The sequence below is a fragment of the Onychostoma macrolepis genome, chromosome 12 (genome assembly GCF_012432095.1).
Source record: "Onychostoma macrolepis isolate SWU-2019 chromosome 12, ASM1243209v1, whole genome shotgun sequence".
Taxonomy (NCBI): Eukaryota; Metazoa; Chordata; class Actinopteri; order Cypriniformes; family Cyprinidae; genus Onychostoma; species Onychostoma macrolepis.
The window spans coordinates 21,664,328-21,690,858 of record NC_081166.1 but is presented as its reverse complement, the minus strand read 5'-3'; the positions used below and the strand labels follow the sequence as shown (position 1 = coordinate 21,690,858).

Sequence of the window (26,531 nt, the reverse complement as noted above, 5' to 3'; positions counted from 1 at the left end):
GACAATTTTTTTGTTCCAAAAGCGAAGGATTATTTGATTGAATTATGTGATTATTTACCAAGAATACTGTCAGATCATGCTCCTTTACTTATTTCAGTGCATCAATCTCCGGAATTGCCAAATTGTAAACTTTGGCGATTTAGTGACCATTTGTTAAATAACTCTGAAGCGTTGAATTTTATAAATAATAATATAGATAACTTTATAATTACAAATAAAAATTCTGCTTCTTCAGGTATAATTTGGGAGGCTATGAAGGCATTCTTACGAGGTCAAATCATTATTTATTCTTCTAGTAAGAAAAAACAATATCAAAAACAATCACAATTATTGAAAAAGAAATTTCAACAATGGAAAGACAACATTCCAAAACTAAGGATGCTCAGCTGTTTCAACAATTGCAGTCCAAAAAATTGGAATATAAGCAGAAAATGCACTTCTCAGATCACGGCAGAGGTATTACGAACACTGAGACAAGATTGAAAAGTGTTAGCATGGCAAATAAGAAAAGAAGAAATTAGTAAGTCTATAACTACACTACGTTCTTCAGACAGTAAAAATATTGAACACCCAAAATTACTTAATGAAGAATTCTTAGATTTTTATAAATTGCTGTATAAGTCTCAAGGAGTAGAGGAAGCTGAAATCCAAAACTTTCTAAGCAAATTGGATATACCAGTCTTATGTGATAATGACCGAGAAGAACTTGAAAAAGAAATCTCGAAAGAAGAGATTCAATTGGCAGTTGCTGCACTAGCGGGAGGTAAAACACCTGGTTTGGATGGTTTCTCGATGGATTTTTATAAAACTTTTTTTTTTAAATTAGCCGACCTGTTGCTTTCAATGTATACGGAGGCAATTCATAAAAAATTATTACCAGAGACTAAATCAAGCTTTAATTACAGTTCTGCTGAAACCTGGCAAAGACCCTAATCTATGTACCTCATATCGGCCGATCTCACTACTTAATTCTGATTATAAAATTTTTACTAAAATGATTGCGTTACGTTTAGAGCGGGTTTTGCCTAGTTTAATTCATATGGATCAAACTGGATTCATTAAAAATAGATCCTCCTTCGATAATATACGGAGGTTAATGAATATTATTTACTCGGCAAAACAAATGGATTCTCTGGTGATTGCTCTTTCTTTAGATGCAGAAAAAGCTTTTGACCGAATAGAATGGCCTTATTTGATAGCTGTTTTGCATAAAATGAATTTCGGTCCGAAATTTATTGATATGATTCGAATGTTGTATGGAAATCCATCGGCAACCATTCGTACTAACATCTATCTTCACACTTTAATTTATCAAGGGGAACCAGACAGGGATGTCCTCTGTCTCCACTACTTTTTGCGTTAGCAGTGGAACCCCTAGCCGTAGCAATACGGGCAAACGAATCAATCTCTGGGCTAGAGATAGGAGGCTATGTACACAAAATATCATTGTACGTGGATGATGTAATGTTATATTTAACTAATCCTAAATCATCTCTGCCTACTTTATCTCAGTTGTTGGAAAACTTTAGAGACATATCTGGTTATAAAATTAATATTAATAAAAGTGTTATGATGCCACTGAACTTGGCTGCGGAGAAAATGCCCTTAAATAACATCCCTTTTCTATGGAATTCAGAAAAGATAGTTTACGTAGGATTAAATATTCCTTCGAAGTTGGAAGAGATGTATTCTTTGAATTATTCCCCATTAATCAAAAAGGTAATGAGAGATTTGGAAAGATGGATCTCTCTACCGTTATCACTAATTGGCAGGATAAATTGTATAAAAATTAACGTTCTTCCTAATTTTTTATATTTATTTCAAACTCTTCCCATTTCTATTCCACAAAAGTTTTTTAATAATCTCAATAGCTCAATTAGAAAATTTATTTGGAATAATAAATTCATCCCCTATTCATCCCCCTGGCTTGTGTTACGAAGGCGGTTAATAACCCATTCATTAGACATACTTGCAAATTGGGGTTTGAGATCTGTAACCCATCTCTTCCTGAGGCATTAAGAGATGGGATAACACAATTTTGGTATAAAAAGGGAATACAAGTGTTTGGAGATTTATATAAGGAAGACATTCTAATGACATTTGAACAATTGAGAACAAATATTTTCAGGTGAGAAATTATATTAATACAATACAAGGAGGTCATTTAAGGTCCCTCTCTTCACTTCCAATAGATAATACTATTAGAGAGAAAAAAGGATCTAAAGGGTTTGTGTCTTACATGTATGTTAATTTCATTGAATTGTATGGGGAGGACACATCATCTTCAAGACTTAAATGGGAAAAAGATCTGGAATGTAACTTTGAACAAGACACTTGGGAACTTATATGTGAAAGTGCTTCATCGTTTTCATTTAACAGTAGGCATAGATTAATGCAGTTCAATATTATACATAGGGTATATTATACACCTGAAAGATTTCACAAGATCAGCATTTCATATTCAGAATGTTGCCCTGGGTGTAAAACAGAGGTTGGTACATTATTGCATATGTTTTGGAGTTGTTCTGAACTTGAAACTTATTGGAGAAATATAATACAAACTATTGACAAAATTGTTAATGTTAGGCTTCCATCTGACCCGAGATTTATGTTATTGGGGGATGAATCAATTCTTCAACTTGATCAAAGGAAGAATTTACGTTTAGTTAAGATGGCTCTGATAGTAGCAAAGAAATGTATACCTATACAATGGAAATCAGAAGAACCACCAAGTCATATTTTATGGTTTAGAGAACTTTCGTCCTATGTGCCTGTTGAAAAAATAATGTTTAATCTGAAAAAAAAGTCATCAATGTTTGAAAAGATTTGGGGCAGATTTATTGCATACATGAATAATTTGGATGTTACATTGGCTGAAAATGCGGACGTGATAATGTAACCCCTCTTGACTTTAATTTTTCCTTATTGATTACTACTACTGGTATTTATTTCTATTATTATGTGTGTGTGTGTGTGGGGGGTTCTCTTCTTTTTTCTTTCCTTTTATCTTACATACCAACTCAGTGCCTCGCAATAATGTCCAACTATGTGTTCTGTCTAATGAGGATGGGATAGGGGAGGAAGGGTGGTTAGAAAAGAATGTCTACTTGTAAACTGTACGGAATTTGTAAATTGCTGATGTGAAAATAATAAATATATTGATAAAAAAATTTTTTTTAAAAAGAACCAATCAGCTGTGCCATGTGATAATGATGTCATAATGTCAGATTGAGCTAGACCTATCGGACTGCACCATCTAGAGTTTCATGCATTTCAATTGAACCATCAAAATATTAGTTTATTATATTGGGAAAAAGAAAACACTGAACTTAAGGTATTTAACTGACAAAATAGTTTTTATGCTTTTATTTCCAATCATGAAATAATGTCTTAGAAAGCTTCCTTAAATTCTTTCCAGAATTGAGATTCATTCAACAGCTTCGATTCAAGTTAAACATTTTACAAAGCTTTTCAAGGGGATTAAAGAATGCCTTTGCTGTGCACCTTCATTGTGTGCGTGGTTTGTTTGGGATAATTGTTGTGTTATACCTGACCATTACACTAACAGGGACATTGCGTTCTAAATATAGGGTTCGGTGTGGGCCAGTCAAGTTCTTCCACACCAAACTTATCCAACCATGTCTTTATCTACATTGCTTTGCACACTGGGGCACAGTCATGTTGGAATAGAAAATGGCTTTCCCCAAACTGTTCCCACAAAGTTGGAAGCATAACATTGTCCAATATGTCTTGGTACGCTGAAGCATTAGGTTTTCCATTCACTGAAAGTAATGGGCCTATCCAAGCCTCTGAGAAACAGCTCTATATTAGGGGTCATCAAACTTGTTCCTGGAGGGCCGGTGTCCTGCAGAGATTGGCTCCAACTTGCCTCAACACACCTGCCTGGAAGTTTCAAGTATACCTAGTAAGACCTTGATTAGCTGCTTCGGGTGTGTTTTATTAGGGTTGGAGCTAAACTCTGCAGGACAACGGCCCTCCAAGACCGAACTTGGTGACCCCTGCTCTATACCATTATCCCTCCTTCACCCAACTTTACAGTTGGCACAATTCAGTCAGACAGGAAACGTTCTCCTGGTATTTGCCAAAAACAGACTTGCCCATTAGACTGTTAAACAGAGAAGCATAATTCATCACTCCTCAGAACTCTTTTCCTCTGCTCCTTTACACCACTTTATTTGATGCTTGGCATTGTACATGGTGATACAGTATGAGCCTTGCATGCCGATGCACTGCTCTTAGTAGATTGCATTGATCATTATGGATCACCAGAACATCACCAGAAGTGTACAGTGCATTCAGACCCCCTTCACTTTTTTAAATTTTATGTTGCAGCCTGATACTACAATTGTTTAAATTCATTTTTTTTTCTCATTAATCTTCACTCCGTACCTCATAGCGACAAAGTGAAAACAGAATTTTAGAAATGTCTGTAAATTTATTTTAAAAGAATAAAACTGAAATATCACATTTATATAAGTATTCAGACCCTTTGCAACAACACTTGAAATTTAGCTCAGGTGCCTCCCATTTCTCTTGATCATTGCTGAGATGTTTCTACACCTTGATTGGAGTCCACCTGTGGTAAATTTAAATTTATTGGACATGATTTGGAAAGGCACACGCCTTTCTATAAAAGGCCTCACAGCTGACAATGCATATCAGAGTGAAAACCAAGTCATGAGGTCAAAGGAACTGCCTGCAGAGTTCAGAGACAAGATTGTATTGAGGCACAGATCTGGGGAAGGCTACAAACAATATATGCAGATGGGAGAAACCTACAGAAGGACAAACATCACTGCAACACTCCACCGATCTGGGCTTTATGACGGTGTGGGCAAACTCAATCCTCTCCTCAGTGAAGACGCATGAAAACGCACTTGAAATTTGCAAACAAGCACCTAAAGGACACTCGGACTCGGAAGAAACAAGATTATCTGGTCTGATGAACCTCAATCCTAAGCATCATGTTTGAAGTAAACCAGCTCTACTCATCACCTGCAGAATAACATCCCAAAATTAAAGTGTGCTGGTAGCAGCCTCATGCTGTGGGGGTGTTTTTCAGTGGCAGGGACTGGAAGACTGGCCAGGGTTGAGGGAAAGCTGAATGGAGCAAAGTACATTGAAATCCTCAATGAAAATCTGTTCCACAGCACTCAGGAACTCAGACTGGGCCAAAGGTTCACCTTCCAACATCACAATGATCCTAAGCACGCAGCCAAGGCAACACAGGAGTGGCTTAGGGACAACTGAATGTCCTAGAGTGGCCCAGCCAGAGCCCTGACTTGAACCCTATCCAACATCTCTGGAGAGACCTGAAAATGGCTGTCCACCGACGGTCTCCTTCCAACCTTGCAGAGTTTGAGAGGATTTGCAAAAAAGAATGTCAGAAAATCCCCCAATCCAGGTGTGCAATCCAGCTTGTTGCGTCATACCCCAAAAGACTCGAGGCTGTAATTGCTGCCAAAAGTGCTTCAACTAAGTACTAAGTAAATGTGATATTTCAGTTTTTTTCTTTCTAATAAATTTACAGACATTTCTAAAATTCTGTTTTCACTTTGTCATTATGAGGTAGATTAATAAGAAAAAAAATGAATTTAAGCAATTGTAGTCACAGGCTGCAACGTAAGATTGAAAAAAGTGAAGGTGGTCTGAATACTTTCTGAATGCACTATACCTCTGTGAAGTACCTTTGCATCAACATTGAATCAGATTTGACATGTTGAATATTGTCTCTTTCTTAACAGGCTAAAGGCCATGATACATCTAAGCATGTGCTGGCATGTTTTGGAGGAGCTGGTGGTCAGCATGCCTGTGCCATTGCAAGAGCCTTAGGCATGAAGACTGTCTTCATACACAAGTATGTTTATGCATGTGCATTATCTGCGTGTTTTAGTTTGGTGTTGTTGCATGCTTGAACAGTTTGGCAACAAAATGCTTTTTCCAGACTCTGTTCCGCTGTGCTTAATGAGTTCACAACACTACAAAGCAATAAAGATAATATGCAAATAAAATTGCTGTGGCGAAGGATGAGGCACAGACAACATTTTGTTTCCTTAGTGGAGTCTTTATCAAATCAGTCATGAAAGTGACTTGAGAAATGGATGAGAGGCGATGGAAAATATTGTACTGGTTGGACAGTACATCACTATTGATAAAGTCAGGTGACTGTACCACCTTGTTCTAATCTGTACCTGACAGGACATATTCAGTGAGAAGATCAACAATATGATTGCCAGTCTGATATTACTTTGTTACAGATCTAGAAGTAAGAATTAACATAGGTTTAGACAAAATGTGTACCTTTTTTTTAGTTGTCAGTTAACTTTTTTTTTCTTAATGTTTTAGTTGTTTAGTTTATTTTATTTATTTTTTATTTTTTTCCTATAAAAACAAATCAAGTATCATAAACATCAGGCATTACCATTAAACAGACTGAGGACAAAACAGAGTATGAGTGACAACTATTTCCTCACCTTTTAATATGTTCTGGAATCTAGGTTTTTCTATTACATTTTAACACTTACGAAAATACAATCCTGGTGTGAGGGAAAACTAATTAGAAATCCTGCAGCTCAAATAACCCAAAGCGGATTCAATTCCCAGGGAATGCACGAACTGATGAAATGTATTCCTTGAATGAAATGTAAGTTGTGGAGATATTATTACCACATGGATGGGAATTAAATTACCACATGAGCAAAAAACAGTATATAATTCCAGCCACATACAACCCGAATTCTGGAAATGTTGGGACTGTTTTTAAATTTGAATGAAATGAAAACTAAAAGACTTTCAAATCACATGAGCCAATATTTTATTCACAATAGAACATAGATAACACAAATGTTTAAATTGAGAAATGTAAAAATATTATGCACAAAATGAGCTCATTTCAAATTTGATGCCTGCTATAGGTCTCAAAATAGTTGGGACGGGGGCATGTTTACCATGGTGTAGCATCTCCTCTTCTTTTGAAGACGTCTGGGCATCGAGGTTATGAGATTCTGTAGTTTTGGTGTTGGAATTTGGTCCCATTCTTGCCTGATATAGGTTTCCAGCTGCTGAAGAGTTTGTGGTCGTTGTTGATGTATTTTTCGTTATAAAATACATGTTGATGTATTTTTCGTATTTTTCGCAACATTTTGATGCGCCAAATGTTCTCTATAGGTAAAAGATCTGGACTGCAGGCAGGCCAATTCATTAGCTGAACTCTTCTACTACGAAGCCATGCTATTGTAATAGCTGCAGTATGTGGTTTTGCATTGTCCTGCTGAAATAATCGTCTGGAGGGGAGCATATGTTGCTCTAAAAACTTTATATACCTTTCAGCATTCATAGTGCCTTCTAAAACATGCAAGCTGCCCATACCGTATGCACTTATGCACCCCCATACCATCAGAGATGCTGGCTTTTGAACTGAACGCTGATGACACGCTGGAAGGTCTCCCTCCTCTTTAGCCCGGAGGACACGGTGTCCGTGATTTCCAACAAGAATGTCAAATTTGGACTCGTCTGACCATAGAACACTTTTCCACTTTGAAACAGTCCATTTTAAATGAGCCTTGGCCCACAGGACACAATGGCGCTTCTGGACCATGTTCACATATGGCTTCCTTTTTGCATGATAGAGCTTTAGTGGGCACCTGCAGATGCCACAGCAGATTGTGTTTACTGACAGTGGTTTCTGGAAGTATTCCTGGGCCCATTTAGGAATGGTAAATCCTAAATCCAGTGTCATCTGAGCGCCCGAAGACCACGGGCATCCAACAAAGGTCTTCAGCCTTGTCCCTTACGCACAGAGATTTCTCCAGTTTCTCTGAATCTTTTGATGATGTTATGCACTGTAGATGATGAGATTTGCAAAGCCTTTGCAATTTGACGTTGAGGAACATTGTTTTTAAAATATTCTACAATCTTTACACCCTCTTTCACAGATTGGAGAGCCTCTGCCCATCTTTACTTCTGAGAGACTCTGCCTCTCTAAGACATCCCTTTTATAGCTAATCATGTTACAGACCCGATGTCAATTAACTTAATTAGTTGCTAGATGTTCTCCCAGCTGAATCTTTTAAAAATGTCTTGTTTTTTCAGCCCATTGTTGCCCCCGTGCCAACTTTTTGAGACCTGTAGCAGGCATCAAATTTGAAATTAGCTCATTTAGTGGATAAAAGTGTAAAATTTCTCAGTTTAAACATTTATGTTCTCTATGTTCCATTGTGAATAAAATATTGGCTCATGTGATTTGAAAGTCTTTTAGTTTTCATTTTATTCAAATTTTAAAAAAGTCCCAACATTTTCGGAATTCGGGTTGCAAATTCTAATAATAAATAATAATAATTCCTTACAGACCCCTTTTCTGGGCACTCAAAGCGTTTTACATAGAAGTGGGGAACCACCACCAGTGTACAGCATCCACCTGGACGACTAATTACACTTTTTAGGTGAGGCCCACAATGATAAATTGACCTGAATTTTTCAGACATAGTGTCCAAAAGTAATAGGGTAAACATACCTATTGAGCTCACCAAAATCTACATTGAGACATTTTTAGTGCACAACGTATTGGTTTCAGTACAAAAAGTTGTTAAAATAAAATAATAATCTCTCACACAAAAATATTTCATTTTATTTTAAATGACAAAAACATTTCAATTAAGATATACATCATTAAATTAAAAAAGTCTGGCTGTGCTTAATGGGTACATTTTTGGTACAAATGTACAAAGCCAATCACAAAAAAACAACACTAAAATCAAGCAACAAGGCATTCAAGTCGATCAGTTATATATTCATGATGAAGTGTCATCTAAGCACATTGCAACATCTATACTAGTCCACGTTCAGCTAAGTAACACATTCAAAAATCAAATAAAACAAACCAATAAAACATTTAATTCATGGGGATGAACACAGAAACTAGCCTCATTATGAAACCTCTTATATTTTTAAATGGATGTCAACTTATCTATAGTCTCTTAAGGCTGGAGTAAACTACACGATTTTTGCCCCGATTTTCCACAGATTTACCGTCTGGAAAAGTTGATGCTAGTTGCCAAAGATCAGAGCCAGTCTGCAGATCTGAGTTGACAGAATCCATAGAAAATTTATTAACTTAACTTAAAGTGACAACCATCAGTTAATATTTAAAGTCTGTTTATGAAGTATTTATATAGACGTTCAATGTGGAAGAGCGTAAAGAGAGCACACTGAGCTTAATTGGAGCAGCAACAATTTTTTATAAATTTCATGTAATATTTATTAAAATGACAGAATTTTGCTAAATAAATAGTCTTGGCTATGTATTAAGTTCATACATATTTTAATATGAACAACTATTATTAACAATATCTATGAAAGTATACTTTTTCTTATTGATATCACACTGAAGCTGTGTGATTTTCATAGCAGTGCACCCTTTAAGCTCACCTTAAAATAATATGAAATCTTTAAAACTTACAGCACTGTAAAATGACAGACCAGCAATAAATTGTCAATTTATAATATTATGGATGTAAAAGTACAAGCCAGTAATGCCTGTGAAGTAATATGTTAGCGTAGCACACAATCTTATACAGCTAGTCAGCTAACTGTGTTCTGTAGCATCTGTGCTATGTTGCTAAAACTATCTTTTGAATCTAATGTAATTATTTCCCACATCCAAGTTCCAGGTTATGATATGCAAATGTCTGAACATTAATCTCTTAATTTTACAATAAGTAGTGAAACTTACCCAAAATAAAGGATTAACAATTTTTTAAAAACGCACATTTAAGGGGCTCCTCTTTTGGTAAAAGTTTTTAGACAGCTTTCAAAATGGCCGCCAGACAGTGTGAACATATGGAGACCCATATCTCAGTGTGCAATGATCTGATTGACTTGAAATTATAGGAGGTATATAGTAACAAACATATCAATTGGTTAAGACATCAAGTAGGATAATAAATTATTTTTTCTTTTTATAATCTGATCTCAAAAATGGAAGTGTGCTTAATGGGTACGTGAGCTTAATAGGTACGTTTACCCTAAAACTTGTTGCACACAGGCAACAGGACATCCTGAGGATTGAAGACAAATTTCATAAATATAATTGAAACCCCTTCATATCTTGGCAATATTTGATTTGGAAAGTTGAAATTTGACATATATAATCTGTGGTGGAAGGTTTTACATATACTAATATTGGCAGTTGAACAGATCAACAACAACAACAAAAAACAGCAACAAAAATCAGTAGCCAATAAATTCATTTGTGAATGGCTGGTCATCAAATTTGGCATATACATGCAGGATGTCTGCATGATGCTGTCTATCAAATTTTGTGAAAATTGGCACGTACAAGTTTGAAGAATACATTTTATTACCTATAATCTAGTATAAAATCTAATCTAATATAAAATCCCATCCTATGTCATCTGTCTTGACTCACATGAAGTTTGGTGTGTCATCTACTGTCTCTCACACCAAAAAGTTCTCAAATGGGTTTTAATTTGTCAAATCATTTAGATGTTTTTCAGATATAGGCAGATCTGTCTTTACATGCCATATATCTTGTGGCACACGGAAAATATTAGTTTTTCAAGATAGGGGCGCTATAATTTAAGACAATAACTGTGCAACTGTGATCAGAGAAGTTTTATTCTGATGCTGAAAAACTGTATTCACAGCATGTATTCTTTACATGTACTGTACTTGGACCCCAATGACTGCTGCTTTTAACTGTATTTGATTATTTATATTCATAATGTATTTAAAACTGAAATGCCTCATAATAAGCATTGGGAAGTGTTTATGAGCTGTTTAGAATAAGGACATTGTAATGAAGTGTTATGTTTCTGAACTGATTTGGTGACACTACAATGCAATACTTATTTTTTTAATTTTTATTTTTTTTCTTGTCAGATACAGTGGAGTGCTGTCAGCATATGGTTTGGCTCTGGCTGATGTGGTGGAGGAGGTTCAGGAACCGTGTTCTCTAAAGTATGAAGCGGGCTCTTACTCTGAGCTAGACCGCAGGATAGAGCAACTGTCTCAACGTTGCGATCAAATACTGAGCAAACGAGGATTTAGCAGGTCACCCTCAAAGATGCAGCCACATTTCAAAGCATCTCTTTTTGCTTATCTATTGTGTCATTACCTTTGAACAAAACAAATGATTATAAATGCAGTAACTTAAGACTGTGATAATAACATATGATTGTGTCTGTACAGTTCTCAGATCAGTATAGAAGTTTTCCTGCACCTGCGGTATGAGGGCACAGATTGCGCACTCATGATCACAGCCGCAGGTCACCCCAGTAACGCCCACTCCTGCATGTCTGGAGACTTCAGAACAGCCTTCACTAAACGGTACTGCTGTTTCCACTGTGAATGGTCAAAATGGGTTGTTTCCTCTTCTGTCTCTCAGTCTTTCTCTTTCTACATTAGATATCTGAAAGAGTTTGGCTTCACCATCACTGATCGGCCTATCATGGTAGATGATATCCGTGTACGCGGTTCTGGAAAGTCTGGAATTAGGTCAAAAGTGCAGCCCAAAGCAGGGCAGAAATCTCCAAGACCTATTAAGGTATTTAAAATAATGCAAACCTAACCATATACAGTACTTGCAGTGAAGACCTCGATTAAAATACAATAAAACTAAAGATATAACAAAATAACCAAAAATATAATAATAAAATACCTAACTACATAATACTATTATTGTTAGAAATTACAACAAAATAAAAATAGAAATATAAACTTTTGAACTGCGGGTTTCGTCTGGCCAGAGGAGAACTGGCCCCCGACTGAGCCTGGTTTCTCCCAAGGTTTTTTTTTCTCCATTCTGTCACAGAGGGAGTTTTGGTTCCTTGCTGCTGTTGCCTCTGGCTTGCTCAGTTGGGGACACTTAATTTCTAGCGATTTATCGTTTATTTCATTGCACAGATAATATTTAAACTAAACTGAGCTAGACAATGACATCTCTGAATTCAATAATGAAATGCCTTTAACTGAAAATTGAGTGTTTAATCTTATCATTATACATTACTGACACTCTATCCTCCAATTTGATACTAAGTGCTTTGACACAATCTGTATTGTTAAAAGCGCTATATAAATAAAGGTGACTTGACTTGACTTGCAGATGTTGGGAAGTCAAGGCATTACACAAAGACACAATGCCTTGACTTTACTGTTAGTGGCTATGATGGAGTTTGACCTGAGCTCTTTAAAGCACAGTTAGTGATGGTGAGTAGGGGTACACTATAGCTGGTCACACTATGGAGGAGAAGTGCCATGTCAGGGCCAGGGCATGAAAACGAAAAAAAAAGTCAATCGTTCACTCCGAGCAGAATCGATATTTTAACATTTCTGTTCCTGCGTTCCTCTGTATACCGTTCCGAAACCAGTTCACGGTTAATAACATTATTTTTTTTTAAATGGTCTTTGCCAATAAAATAATAATAATAATAATGATAATAAAGTACAGCGTTTTCTTTACACAAAAAGAAAAGAAAGAAAAAAACAGGAAGAGATGCCCGCTGCGCTTAGTCACAGCCACAGCATCATCTTTTCTAGATTTGCCTAAATGTAGGCTACTAAAAAGAAAAAAAATCTATTAATGCTTTAAAGACATTAAAGTATTTTTTAAAGATTTTTAAAAATGTTTGCTGCATTGTTAAAAAAACACGCTACTTGTATAACATTGCGTTTTGAGGGAAAAAAAACATAGGCTAAGTCGTTGCATTTTATTTGGCTATTACATTCAGAAATAATGTAGGCTAAAATGCCGGTAAATCAAAATGTGTACAAACATTATAAACACAGTTATTCGTTTTTCTCCACAACAAATCCTCTATAAAAAAACGTCAATCCAAAAACAAATTAATTTAAGGTGAAACTGATGCCTACCTCTCTCATTCGGGCACTAATCCAAATATTTCCATATTTGCGACGTATCTGGATGCTAAAATATTATTTATTATAGGCTTTGTACTTTCATCGACTTAAAACATCATCCTTCACATCGGCTATATCAGCACAGTGGCGGTCACGCTGAACGCAACAGATTGGACAACGGAGCACTGTAACGTTTTATACGTTTCTCTAACTGTATTTTATTTTGATAATGAACAGGCTGCAATGTCGCAAAAATATGTTGTGTCTGTGTGCGCGTGAGGTGCCAGTGGGATATGGCCATACCAACGCTGGTTGGTTATACAGATGCAAGACATCATTAAAATATGTCAAGCTTTTGCAAAACAAATAAAACTGTAAAGCTTTTGCAAACTGAAGAAAACTAATTTTGCCGTCTGGTTTTCCTTTCCAAGAACTCTGGAACACATCACAACTGTAGACCTAACTTAGCACTTTTTTTCCCCCTTTCGTTTCGTTAATCTGTCAATGATTTAAGTGAAATATATTTAGTGTATAGGCATATATATTCCTTTTTATGTAAGCCTATAGTTTTATTCTGTTTTCTCCGTTCACAGAAGCGCTGCAGGTGCATAAGATCTGTTGAATCCATCTTACACTATCCTCGGATAAACTCTAACGCCGGTGCATTGCCATTGTGACTTGTGTTGCCAGATAGGATGGACGATTTCCAGCCCAAAAGCTCACAAAAACCCGCCCAAAACTTTAACTGTCAAAATAATGTGATAGAATGTAAATCAAGGTTGATAAGAGCCATTTTTATCTCCTTAAAACAAAATAACGACGATAAAATAATATAAATATAATGCTAGATAAATTTCCCATGGATCAAATTGGGGCAAATATATTAAAGAGAATGACCAAATATGATTAAACTATGCAAGCTAGCAGACACTGTCAAAACAGCAATCAAGAAATTAACCGATACCCTCGAAAAAACACATGCATCATTTTCAATGTCAGCAGTCGAATTTAAATGCAAAAAATTATCATTCATGCACACATCATGACAGTCAAAACTATGTTATTCATTGATGCATACTGTATGATAATCCGACAATAAAAAAACATTTACAACAACAATAATGCTCTTACCTCGCATAATTTCACACAGAACTAGAGGAAGTCTTTCATATTGAACATAATACAGAACTTTGCACAGTCAAAACTAACAAGTCCAGCAGCTTTTAATGATATACCAATCTGGACCGTTTAAAATATAAAAAAACAGGATCGTATAGATATAAATAGATTTTGATTAAATAATTTAACTGTGCTCTGACTTCGGAGTTGCAGTGATAGAGCCTTTGTGTCATCTCTCCCTCAACAGTTGTAATTCATGTTTTGAGAGTTAAAACACTCTCCATTCTTTACCATGTAACTTATATTTAGGCATTATGATCACTTATACAGTTATACATTCAAAATCAGATCCGCTATCGAGCTAAAAACCCGTCACTCATGAATCATCACGTCTGTCTGCTGATCCCTATAGTGATTGGCTAAAAGTGCGGCCGCGACGTCAACATCAGCACCAGTAGTAGTGTGCGTGTGTGTTTAGTAACGTCGTGATGACTGACTGGATGCAGTATTGGGCTTGTATGTTAACCAATTAGCCTATACAATTTATATGTTTGAAAACTGCAAAACTGACCCCAAACCAGCCCAAATTTTGTCCACCCACCCAAGCCAATATTTACCCGCACAATCAAATTCAAAACCGCCCAATCTGGCAACACTGATTGTGATTTACCTATGAAGAGTTCACAGTTTCACTCGTTGGATGCGTCAGCGTCACATTTGCATAGTCCGTACTACTTGAATTCCTAAATGGTTGACAGCAAATATTAAATGGAACGATAAAATAACGTTATTAACCGGTTAATGGCCATTTCAAATTTTCGATTCTGTTCGGAACTATAAAAATAAAATTTGATTTTGTTTCTGATTCTGTTCCAGTCAAAATTTCGTTTGTTTCCGGTTTTCATTTCGGTTCAGAGCCCTGGTCACGGCTAGGACAACTAAAAGGTATCACACAACAGATGCGTCATGTTCAGTTTTCAGTTCTGAAAACATGTTCAGTCAGGTAGAGTTCTGCGCGGGACTGTTTTTTTAGTCCCACCCACTCCCACCAAGTTGTACAAAAATTGTACCCTGTTTGTTATTTTTATTCGTCTTGTCAAAATAGCCTACAAAATTTGTTTAACATTTTCTGTCAACACAGTAGAAAAAGTGTCGCAGAGAAAAAAATAAATAAATAAATAAGATATCACTTAAAATGATAAGCAAAATATGCACAACACCGTTGGCTAGTAGCCACTGCGAAACCGAACGATTTAACATCCCTGAGAAGATGTCCCAACGTCGATTTAACGTCTCGATAAGAACGAGTAAAGCTTAAATATGCTGTTCTGAAAGGACTTCGGGAACGGGATATTGTTAGATCGCCCACTCCCATTCAAATTACACCTGATTTACAGACCGCTACCGTGTTTTATTTGGAAATTTAATCCCGCATTGTAAGAAATCTAGTCGGGTTTGCAGACCTCTAGTTCAAGGTGGCTGTCCAAAATGGTGAATCTAATCATTAAACAGGCAAAAATTCACTTCAAGAATGAGCAAAAGTGGCGTTAATAAACTTGAAGTTTGGTGTTTGAAAAAACTACGCAAAAACTCAGATGTATATTATTATTATTATTATTATTATTATTATTATTATTATTATTATAGCCCTCTATATGAAGCATATAGACTTTATTCAAGTCACAGAAAGATAAACATTTTACTGAAAAATGCACATTCTTCCAGCCTGTCATTATGCACGTTAACAGTGATTTAGGACAAATATATTTTAATTTAAAGGAAAACTATGCGAGTATGAGTTGGGCATCCTAGACAGACACCTCATGCCGGTGTCACCTTAACAGTCGCTTTACACATATTAGATTTTTTAAATAAACTAAAATTAAACAAAGGAAATATACAGGAATGTTATTGGTTTTTTGTTTTGTTTTTTGGACCCAGATGACCCAGTGTTACTTTGAGGACCATTATCTGGACACCAGCGTGTATCTGTGGGAGGATCTTTCCTCTGATCACAGTATCCAGGGACCAGCCATCATTATTGATAAGAACAGGTGTGTGATTTCCTGAAAGTTTCTAAATACTACATTATACATAGCCATTAGTGGTGTGTGCCACTCATTTTTCTGACAGCAGCGCTGATGCATTTCTTTACAAACCCAACCAGTGTAAAATAAAAACAGCAATCTACACCGCACTTGTAGATCTCACCGTTTTTTACAAAACTGTTGCACACATCAACATCAATTGTTGTAACTGAATTATGACACAATTCAGATTTTGTCCTAAGTACATTTGTGCACAGTATTAATGTACTTTGAAGGTGATTTTCTGCAGGCATCTTGGAGATGTTGTCACAGTTCTTATGGATTTAGTCAGCTAAACACCAGTATAACCTACTGTAACTACAAAACTAAAAAAGGAAATGAAAGACCAACACTTCAATATAAATGAAATCAAAACACAGATCGGGGAATATGTGACAATAACAGTCTTGAAACAATCTTATTTTGATAAATAAACTAATGTGCCAAAGATTTTTGCATAGAACTGTATTTTTCACCTTCTTTGTTAATAATTATGCTGGTTTTTGGCCCTCTTCAAGAGTGAAAAGATCTTCAAATTTCATTCTAGGATTTTCCAATTGATGGTGGATATAAATGGTTTAGAAATGTTCTCACAGTTTCTGTTCTCATCATATGATAATTTTGATATTATGATTTTTTATTTTTTTAATTATTATGTCTTCTTTGGTGGTGTTTGTCAGCACAATTCTCGTGGAGCCAGCATGTGTGGCTCATCTGACAGAGGATGGTGACGTGTGTATTGATGTCAGCACGGGAACGCAGTGTGTGTTAGGAACTGAACTCAACGCTATCCAGTTGTCCATCTTCTCCCATCGCTTCATGAGCATTGCAGGTCTGATGGGATCGGAAAAAAATATTAATGATTGTGTGAAATGCATAATCAGGGTTTCTGTGGCTCTTAAAAAGGTCCTAAAAAGCCTTAATTCGCCCTTCCAAAAAAATTAAGGCCTTAAAAGATGTCAAACCCGAGCAGAAAGTCTTAAATTCATAATGTAATTAAGTTGCATGCATTTCAAAAACGAAGTATCCTCCTCAGTATTTTGTCTATGTAAAATGAAATCTTGAAAAATTTAACAAAGATTGGCAGATATTTGTTCTTGTCTTAATCATGGACTCACTTTGTTTTGATTAGTTTTATAGAAAACAAAACTTCTTAGGTCATTTTGCTTCTCAAGTATCTAAAGAAGCTTTGTGGTTCCTCAAACACAGAGCAGATGGGTCGTGTGCTGCAGAGAACCTCCATCTCCACAAATATAAAGGAACGACTGGATTTCTCCTGTGCTGTGTTTGGTCCTGATGGAGGTTTGGTGTCTAACGCTCCTCACATCCCTGTTCATCTAGGAGCAATGCAGGAGACTGTGCAGTTCCAGGTACACAAACACACATATACAACAAATTACAATTCATTTTCTGTGGCTGCATGGCTTTCAAAGGTTTCAGGTTTGACTAAAGTACAGTTAAATATCATTAACTATCACATCCAATACTGTAATATGTCAGTTTGCAAAATAATATAGGCACTGTGTGTGTTTGTGCAAGAAAAAAATATTACAAATACAAAAATTAAATTATTTTAAAAAAATGGACATGTGTAGTAAAAAAATGGAAATGTGTAGTAAAACCTGTTTCAGGCACAAACACAAAATCTTGTATAAATAATTCATATCCATTCACTATAACTTGCTGAGCTCAATTATCTAACCAATTGTCTAATTCCAGACCTCCCTTTTCTGTTATTATGAGCACTTTTGTAAAAAATTCAAACCGTTTTATCTATAGCACAGTGAAAAAATAATATTAATCTGTTTGTCATATCATGTTGTAATACCTAAATTCACTTCATGCAAAAGTGTTTTTACAACCCGAATTCCAGAAATGTTGGGACGTTTTTTTTTTTTATTTGAATAAAATGAAAACTAAAAGACTTTCAAATCACATGAGCCTGTCACGGTTGCCTTGGGAGGAACGAGGAGACGCAGGAGAATACTTCAACATGAACTTTAATCCAACAAACGAAGGGGTACAATCACTGAAACTCATGGATGACACATAACGGCAGACAAAGAACCAAGGGAGAACACAGGACTTATAAAGACAGAGAAATCAAAGGAGCAAACGAGATGAATAATACAAGACAGGTGATATGAATGAACGATGATTAACTAATGAAAACAGGAAACAAACCAAATAAGGGCAAACAGGAACTAAACGGGTACAAACATGTGACTGAGCCAATATTTTATTCACAATAGAACATGGAGAACATAACAAATGTTTAAATGGAGAAATTTTACACTTTTATCCACTAAATGAGCTCATTTCAAATTTGATGCCTGCTACAGGTCTCAAAAATGTTGGCACGGGGGCAACAAAGGGCTGAAAAAGCAAGACATTTTGATTCAGCTGGGAGAACATCTAGCAACTAATTAAGTTAACTGACATCTGGTCTCTAACATGATTAGCTATCAAAGGAATGTCTTAGAGAAGCAGAGTCTCTCAGAAGTAAAGATGGGCAGAGGCTCTCCAATCTTTGAAAGAGTGCGTAAAAAGATTGTGGAATACTTTAAAAACAACGTTCCTCAACATCAGATTGCAAAGGCTTTGCAAATCTCATCATCTACAGTGCATAACATCATCAAAAGATTCAGACAAACTGGAGAAATCTCTGTGCTAAAGGGACAAGACCGAAGACATTTGTTGGATGCCCGTGGTCTTCGGGCCTTCAGATGACACTGCATCACTCATCGGCATGATTCTGTCATTGACATTACTAAATGGGCCCAGGAATACTTCCAGAAACCACTGTCGGTAAACCCAATCTGCCGTGCCATCTGCAGATGCCAACTAAATCTCTATCATGCAAAAAGGAAGCCATATGTGAACATTGTCCAAAAGCTCCGTCGTGTCCTCTTGGCCAAGGCTCATTTAAAATGGACTGTTTCAAAGTGGAAAAGTGTCAGACAAGTCCAAATTTGACATTCTTTTTGGAAATCACGGATGCCGTGTCTAAAGAGATGGGGGTATGGGGGTGCATAAGTACATACGGTATGGGCAGCTTGCATGTTTTGGAAGGTATATAAAGGTTTTAGAGCAACATATGCTCCCCTCCAGACGACGTCTTTTTCAGGGAAGGCCTTGTGTATTTCAGCAGGACAATGCAAAACCACATACTGCAGCTATTACAACAGCATGGCTTCGTAGTAGAAGAGTCCAGGTGCTGAATTGGCCTGCCTGCAGTCCAGATCTTTCACCTATAGAGAACATTTGGCGCATCATTAAACGAAAAATACGTCAAAGACAACCACACACCTATACCAGGCAAGAATGGGACGAAATTCCAACACCTAAACTCCAGAAACTCGATGCCCAGACATCTTCAAACTGTTTTGAAAAGAAGAGGATTTGGTACACCATGGTAAGCCCCGTCCCAACTATTTTGAGACCTGTAGCAGGCATCAAATTTTAAATGAGCTCATTTTGTGCGTAAAATTGTAAAATTTCTCAGTTTAAACATTTATGTTCTCTATGTTCTATTGTGAATAAAATATTGGCTCATGTGATTTGAAAGTCTTTTAGTTTTCATTTTATTTAAATTTAAAAAAACGTCCCAACATATCCGGAATTCGGGTTGTAATTTTTGTTACTTATCTGGTCTTACTCTCATTGTGATTAATAGTCTGACAATGTATAAGATGAAATAAACATCTATAATTAAGTAAAATTCATGAACAGCTTAAAAAAAAAAGATTGATTTTAGCCCATTACCCCAATTCCTGCTGGCTCATTCATTGTGTTCATGTCTGAATCTGTAACAGAAAAATGTCACAAAAAATATTAGAGAAAAAAATAGTATTGTATTGTTAAACCTTGTGGAAAGAATGTATCTACAAGTAATTCAGACATGAGAAGAGGTAATTTCCTATTGACATTTTGGATTACACCTGTGAATGCTTACATTTTGTATCCTTGTAAACCCTTAAAACAGTTTTATCTGTGTATGTAAACACAAAGCATGAGAATCAGTGCAGATACAGGAAATAACACACAGTCACTCTCTGTCCACCTCTCTTTCTCACACACACGGCAGTCTGAGCTGTCCCTGATTAAGATGCTTAATCTGTATTGAAAACAGTAACAGTAAATGCGATAACCATGGTACAAGTGGAATAATTGACCCACTAAACTGTCAAAAATGAATGCACATCTAAGATATAATAATTTCTCAGCTTTGCATTACTAATTTTTGTCAATTGTTGCATATACACAACCTAACATACTGTGGAATGATGTAGATTGACAAAAGAAAACAGAGAGTTCCCAGATAGGACACATCTGTTCAGTCAGTCTTAGAATATGAATCTGATATTTTGAATTTGAATGTATCAGAATCTGAATAATGCTGCACTTTTTAACAGATTTGAACACTTTTTAATAAAGGAATGAACAAAATTAAAGTACTGTAAAGAAGGAATAAAAAGTTTTGTAACAACTAAGTTTGAGAAAGGTTCTTTTGATGTCTTTTAGATAAAGGCGGCAGGAGGCAGCATGCAGGAGGGAGATGTGATTCTCAGTAATCATCCGTGTGCGGGCGGCAGTCATCTACCAGACCTCACAGTCATCACTCCTGTAGGTCAATCATGATGAGTTTTCAGCAGTTTGATTTTAAATGATCCACAAAGGCTGTCATAAAAATGTTTGACTTGTTTTTCACCCCAAAATAGAAAAAGAAGCTTTGTTGCTAATTACTGTAATGTATCTGTTTTTTTGTTTTGTTTAGTTTTTTAAATCTCATTACTGTGATACACTTATTCAATGTAGCAAACAATTTAAAATGTATACACTACAGGTAAAAAGTTTTATAATATTTATAATTAGCTTAATGTTTTTGAAAGAAGTCTTTTATACTCACCAAAGCTGCTGATTTTTTCATATTATATATTTCTACTACTTAATATTTTTTGTGGAACCTGTGATACACTACCATTCAGAAGTTTGGGGTAAGTAAGAAGTGGAAGATTTACAATAGGCCCCCTCACAAACAAGTCATTCTTCTCCAGGCCATGGATGATGCATGCAAAGACATCACAGGAGACCAATGTCAGGCCTGGATTTGCCATGCCAGAAGATTTTTTCAAAGATGTTTAGCTAATCAAAACATCCATTGTGATGTGGATGAGAACCCGTGGACAAATCCACAAGACAGGGTTGATGAAAACAAAGAAGCACAGCGAGGAACACTCCAGTTGACATTTTACTGTACTGTAGTATTTTCTTATATAAATTTTTCTTGTCTAAATTTTTTTGAAAAACCTATGGCTTGATTATTTCATCAATAATTTTCAGATGTTGTTTAATGATTCCAGTACTCTTCTCTCTAGTCTAAAATGAAACCATAATGAAACCTGCATCACGCGGTTTGTACAAATATGTTTAATGATTGTACTAACAACTACACAGTGAAATATCTTGTGTGTGGTTGGTCTAAAGTAATATTCCTATGATATTTATGTTAAATTAGTTATTTGAACCAATCATTCTGCAAATGCAAGGCTACTTTAAAGATATGAATGCAACATGCAAAGTTTTGAACATTCGATAGCCTGTGTTACAAATAATGACTTTTTAAAGTTTTGTGTTTAGAGTTTTGAAAAATGATATCAAGGTTCTGAAATTGGTGACACAATGATTGTAAAAAACTTTAAATCAGAAAACAATTACTGTTTTTACTGTATTTTTGATTGTGAAAATGCTGCATAAGCATTGGAGACTTTCAAAAATAATACAAATCTTTATCAATCTAAATTTTTCATAGCGTGAATGCAGAAATGCCAATGCAAAAAAGTCAAAATGATCCTAACAATATGCTTCATTTTCCAGGATAAGACTTGATGAGATTTGCTCTGTGTTTTGCAGGTGTTTCGTGAAGGCATGCATGCACCAGTGTTCTTTGTGGCCAGCAGGGGGCATCATGCTGATATAGGAGGCATCACTCCAGGCTCCATGCCCCCCCACTCCACCTCTCTACAACAGGAGGGTGCCGTCTTCACTTCCTTCAAACTAGTCACGGGTGGAGTTTTTCAGGAGAAAGGTTAGAAGAGATATCAATCAGGTTAAAGTCAGTGTAACGAATACCAGGGTATTTCCATGGTCACAAGATTGATGGTGTTTGTTTAGTTTTTTCTGTCATTATTCATAGTCATCTTTATATCCATCAGCTGTAACAGAAGCGCTCATGGCACCCGCTCAATATCCAGGATGCTCTGGAACACGCAATCTCCGTGACAATCTGTCAGACCTTCGGGCACAGGTAGCAGCCAATCAGAGGGGTTGTCAGCTGGTGGGGGAGTTGATAGCCAGCTACGGACTGGAAGTCGTCCAGGCATACATGGGATACATCCAGGTGTGAACATTTGTCTGATGTATTAAATATAGCTAATGGAAATCTCAGCTTGAAGTTTATGTCAGGGTTTGGTTTATGTTAGCTTAAAGTTCCCTGTGTATATTTAGAGTAATGCAGAGCTTGCGGTTCGAGACATGCTGAAAGATTTCGCCCGTCGGCGGCGACAGGAAACGGGCTCTCTTGAGGTTGAAGCAGAAGATCAAATGGATGATGGGACACCGATCAGATTGAAGGTCCAGATTGATGAACAGCAAGTAGGAAATCATTTTTACTTTTGCTGATTCGAATCAGTTTCTGAATTAGAACTTTGTAAAACTGTTTTTGCATTTTGATCATTCATCCCCTCCAGGTTTCATACTGAATATAATACTGAGAATATTGAATATTCTCTTTTAATAGAGCATTCTGCTATATGCATGTATATTAATGTAAAACTGTGCAAACTGCTGTATGTAAGTGCTAAAATGACAGTAAAAAGAACAGTGCAGTCCTTTGTTGATCAACGCCTCCGTCCATGTGTGTCTGTCTGCAGGGCAGTGCAGTGTTTGATTTTACCAGCACAGGGACAGAAGTGTGGGGTAACTGTAATGCTCCTCGTGCTATCACCCTCTCTGCCCTCATATACTGCCTGAGATGCATGGTGGGCCAGGACATCCCCCTCAATCAGGTGACACACACATTTTGGTGGATTGTGCTTCTCACAGTAAAGGTTGTAAAAGGAATAGTTCACCTAAAAATGAAAATTGTGTCATTATTTACTCACCTTCAAGTTGCTCCAAACCAGTATGAATTTCTTTGTTTTGCTGAACACAAAAAATTATATTTTGAAGAACGTAGGTAACCAAACATTTGCTGGTCCCCATTGACTTCCATAGTGTAGACAATGCGGAAGTTATGGAAGTCATTGGATTACCAGCAACTGTTTGGTTACCTACATTCTTCAAAATATCTCCTGTTCAGCAGAAGAAAGAAATTCTTGAGGAAACTAAACAAACCAGAAGAGAGTAGCGAGTGAGGGTTTTAGGAGAGAAGCATGTGTAGTAATACTTTTATGGTAAACATTTTGATAGATGGATAGAATCTCCAATTTTTAAAACAAAGAAGAGAACAGTGCTTAGGAGAACAAGGAACCTGTAAGAGAAACTGAGAGCTGGAAGAGAGAGACCTTTAAACAGAGGAAGACAAGTAACTTGAAGTGCAGGTTAATAATATATTATAATAATACACCACTATGGAATTTCAGGTCCGATTCTAATAACCGATTATTTTACTTTTGACAAGCTACGCAATATCACGTTCATAATCGCAGAATCACTTGTCAGTGAACTACGGCTCTGGGTATTAAATGCCGCTCCATCTGAAAGCACGTGAAGGAGATTTACTACTAATCACAGAACCGGCTTTACTGACGAGATGAGAATGACAATCGCATGCAAATAATTTCACAGCCCTAGTGTATATCGTGACATGTACATAAGTGACACCAGGTTAACTCGCATGCTGCATGCATGAGACTGAGACTGCCATTTGTCTGGAGAAAGACGAACGAATAGATCAGGAGGATCCACAAAGGATTCAGTTTTCCAAATGGTTGTTAATAACGTGATATTGTTGGAACAAAGATACATCAGTCAACCGCAAGAGCAGTGCAGCTCCCGGACAGTTTAGAGGAGCGCACAGGCTCACAACGGAGGAAGCATTATGAATCAAGCTTACTTGACTACAACAGTTCATATATCAATGTCGTAACCAATTGAAATGAACCCGTAAGACCTTTGTTCATCTTTGGAACACAAATTAAGATATTATAGATTAAATCCGAGAGCTTTCTGACCCTCCATAGACTTTTTACAAAACTATGAGAATGCTTTTTGTTTGCAAAGAAAACAAAAATAACAACTTTATTCAACTATTCTTGTCACCCTATGCACCATTTTGAAGAGTACCATGATGCATGTGCATGCTTTCCTGCATGTAAACAATGCATGTGTGTGGTGCTGCTGACCTATAACACGCATGCGCTGCACCTTGTTTACATACAGAGGAAAGCATGCGCGTGTGCCGTGATGCTCTCCATAGCGGAGGCAGAGGGTGACTCGTGGGAGACAAACCCCTTAAAAATGCAGTATAATGAGCAGATAGTATTCTAATAGTAGTTCTAATAGTATTCTACAAAATTAAAAGGATGTAAATGTAATTTATTATAAATAGAATATATCAATATACAATTTTAGATATTATAAACTGATTGAAGTAAAACAAAAAAGAGTCATTTAAAATTTAATTGTTGTTTTAAGGTGTCCTTGTAACAGTGTTATTACAAAGATAAGTACTGAGTAACATTAATATTAACAACGTGCTTACTATGGGGTAAGGGTTAAGGTTTGATTTAAGGTTTACTGTTGTTACTGAAGTACATAGATATAACCTATAACAAGGACACTAAAACAAAATGTTATTACATCTTAATATAATTATTTGTAATTAGCAGGAAAGACTTTGTGTGTGATGAAGTGTTTTGTTGTTTCAGGGCTGTCTGGCCCCTGTTAAAGTCATCATTCCCCCCGGCTCAATCCTGCAGCCATCTCAGAATGCTGCGGTAGTGGGCGGTAATGTGCTGACCTCACAGAGAGTGGTGGATGTCATCTTCAAAGCTTTCCAAGTGTGTGCGGCATCACAGGTGTGTCATATCAGACAGAATGATCTCTATCTACATCTTTCAATGAAATCCCCTTGTGCTGCAAAAATCTAGTTCTGGTTTTCAGAGCATGTGGTTTTGGCTGTTTAAATCAGGTCAAATTCAATTTTTCACACATTGGGCCTCATTCATGAAACTTGCGTAAATATGTGAGTAATTTGCGCATAAAACTGACCTTCCCGAAAACTCTCCTCCGGATTCACAAACGCTTCGTAAACGTTGATAGATAAACATGTGTATGTGAATGAATTCCAATCATTGGTAAATAAGGCGCTCGTGCACGCTTATTCACAATTAGCATAATCCCGCCTGTGAATTACAGCTACGCAAATTGCGTGTTCAGGAACGAAGTGGAATATCTGGTCTACTTTCTCAGGTTTGGCTCCAGTATATAAGACTAATAGGCCATATCCCTAACAATAAATATTCAATAACGTGTGTACTCCAAAAAGTTTTTGGCCAGCTGAAAAAAATGTCAGGCGCTCTTCTTAAAACGACCATCTGGTGGCGCTAGAGAACACTTTGGTAGCACAGGGTTTTTCCAGCTGAGACGCTTTAGTTGCTATAAATTGGAATATCAACGGCGGCAACGTATTACTAGTATCTCATTTTTAAGAATTGTACTGTAAAAAAAAAGCAGTAACCAGTAATATTGACTTCTCCATTGTTGTAGGCAGTCGTTGTACAAATAGGATGGTTGGTCAGTATTAGTCCTGCCCGTCCTCTATTTAAATATTTAATTCTATTTAATTCAATTCGATTTAATTGGGTAAATATTGACAGTGACGAGCTTTGCTTTTTACAGTTATCAACTCGGATACAAAAAAAAACAGAGGGCAAGGGCAAATGACGTTGTAATTATTATGGCAGTGTATCAAAATTCAGTGTCTTCAGTTTTTTGCGCACCATTTACACGTGGTAGGGAGCAGGCGTACATTTCTTTCGCATCAACTAACATTTTGAAAATACGAACATTTTCATGAATTCGAAAGTTTACATCAGAACGGCTTTACGAACGATTTAAACTAAAATTCGTTCTGCTCGTGTTTCATGAATGAGGCCCATTGTTTTAATACAGCTTTACAGAAAATCATGATGTTACTGTTTATAATATCTTCATATCTTCATAACGCAACTACTCTTGTATAGTCTTGTTTAGCAGATTAGAGTTGAGCGATAATATGATTTACATTTTACAACAATACAAGCAGTCAAGCAGCTTATATATGCTATATAGTATGAATCACCCTTCTCAATTGTACTATATGTATGTGATTAAACATATATACTAATTATATGGTTGGACAATACTATAGTTTAATTTTGCGAC

General features: G+C 36.4%; 1 protein-coding gene across 2 annotated transcripts in view; it reads left to right on the top strand.

Annotated features, from left to right (window-relative positions):
• The window catches only part of oplah (5-oxoprolinase, ATP-hydrolysing), a 44,980-nt gene that overhangs the window by 16,612 nt on the left and 1,837 nt on the right, over nucleotides 1-26,531 (top strand). For both annotated transcript variants that reach the window (XM_058793299.1, XM_058793298.1), the window contains 13 exons: nucleotides 5,766-5,878; nucleotides 10,921-11,091; nucleotides 11,230-11,367; nucleotides 11,446-11,584; nucleotides 15,958-16,070; nucleotides 16,784-16,935; nucleotides 17,313-17,473; nucleotides 20,628-20,729; nucleotides 22,017-22,191; nucleotides 22,319-22,503; nucleotides 22,611-22,757; nucleotides 23,036-23,170; nucleotides 25,034-25,183. In XM_058793299.1, the coding sequence (XP_058649282.1) occupies nucleotides 5,766-5,878; nucleotides 10,921-11,091; nucleotides 11,230-11,367; nucleotides 11,446-11,584; nucleotides 15,958-16,070; nucleotides 16,784-16,935; nucleotides 17,313-17,473; nucleotides 20,628-20,729; nucleotides 22,017-22,191; nucleotides 22,319-22,503; nucleotides 22,611-22,757; nucleotides 23,036-23,170; nucleotides 25,034-25,183 (1,881 nt within the window). The remainder of the gene's footprint in view (nucleotides 1-5,765; nucleotides 5,879-10,920; nucleotides 11,092-11,229; nucleotides 11,368-11,445; nucleotides 11,585-15,957; nucleotides 16,071-16,783; nucleotides 16,936-17,312; nucleotides 17,474-20,627; nucleotides 20,730-22,016; nucleotides 22,192-22,318; nucleotides 22,504-22,610; nucleotides 22,758-23,035; nucleotides 23,171-25,033; nucleotides 25,184-26,531) is intronic.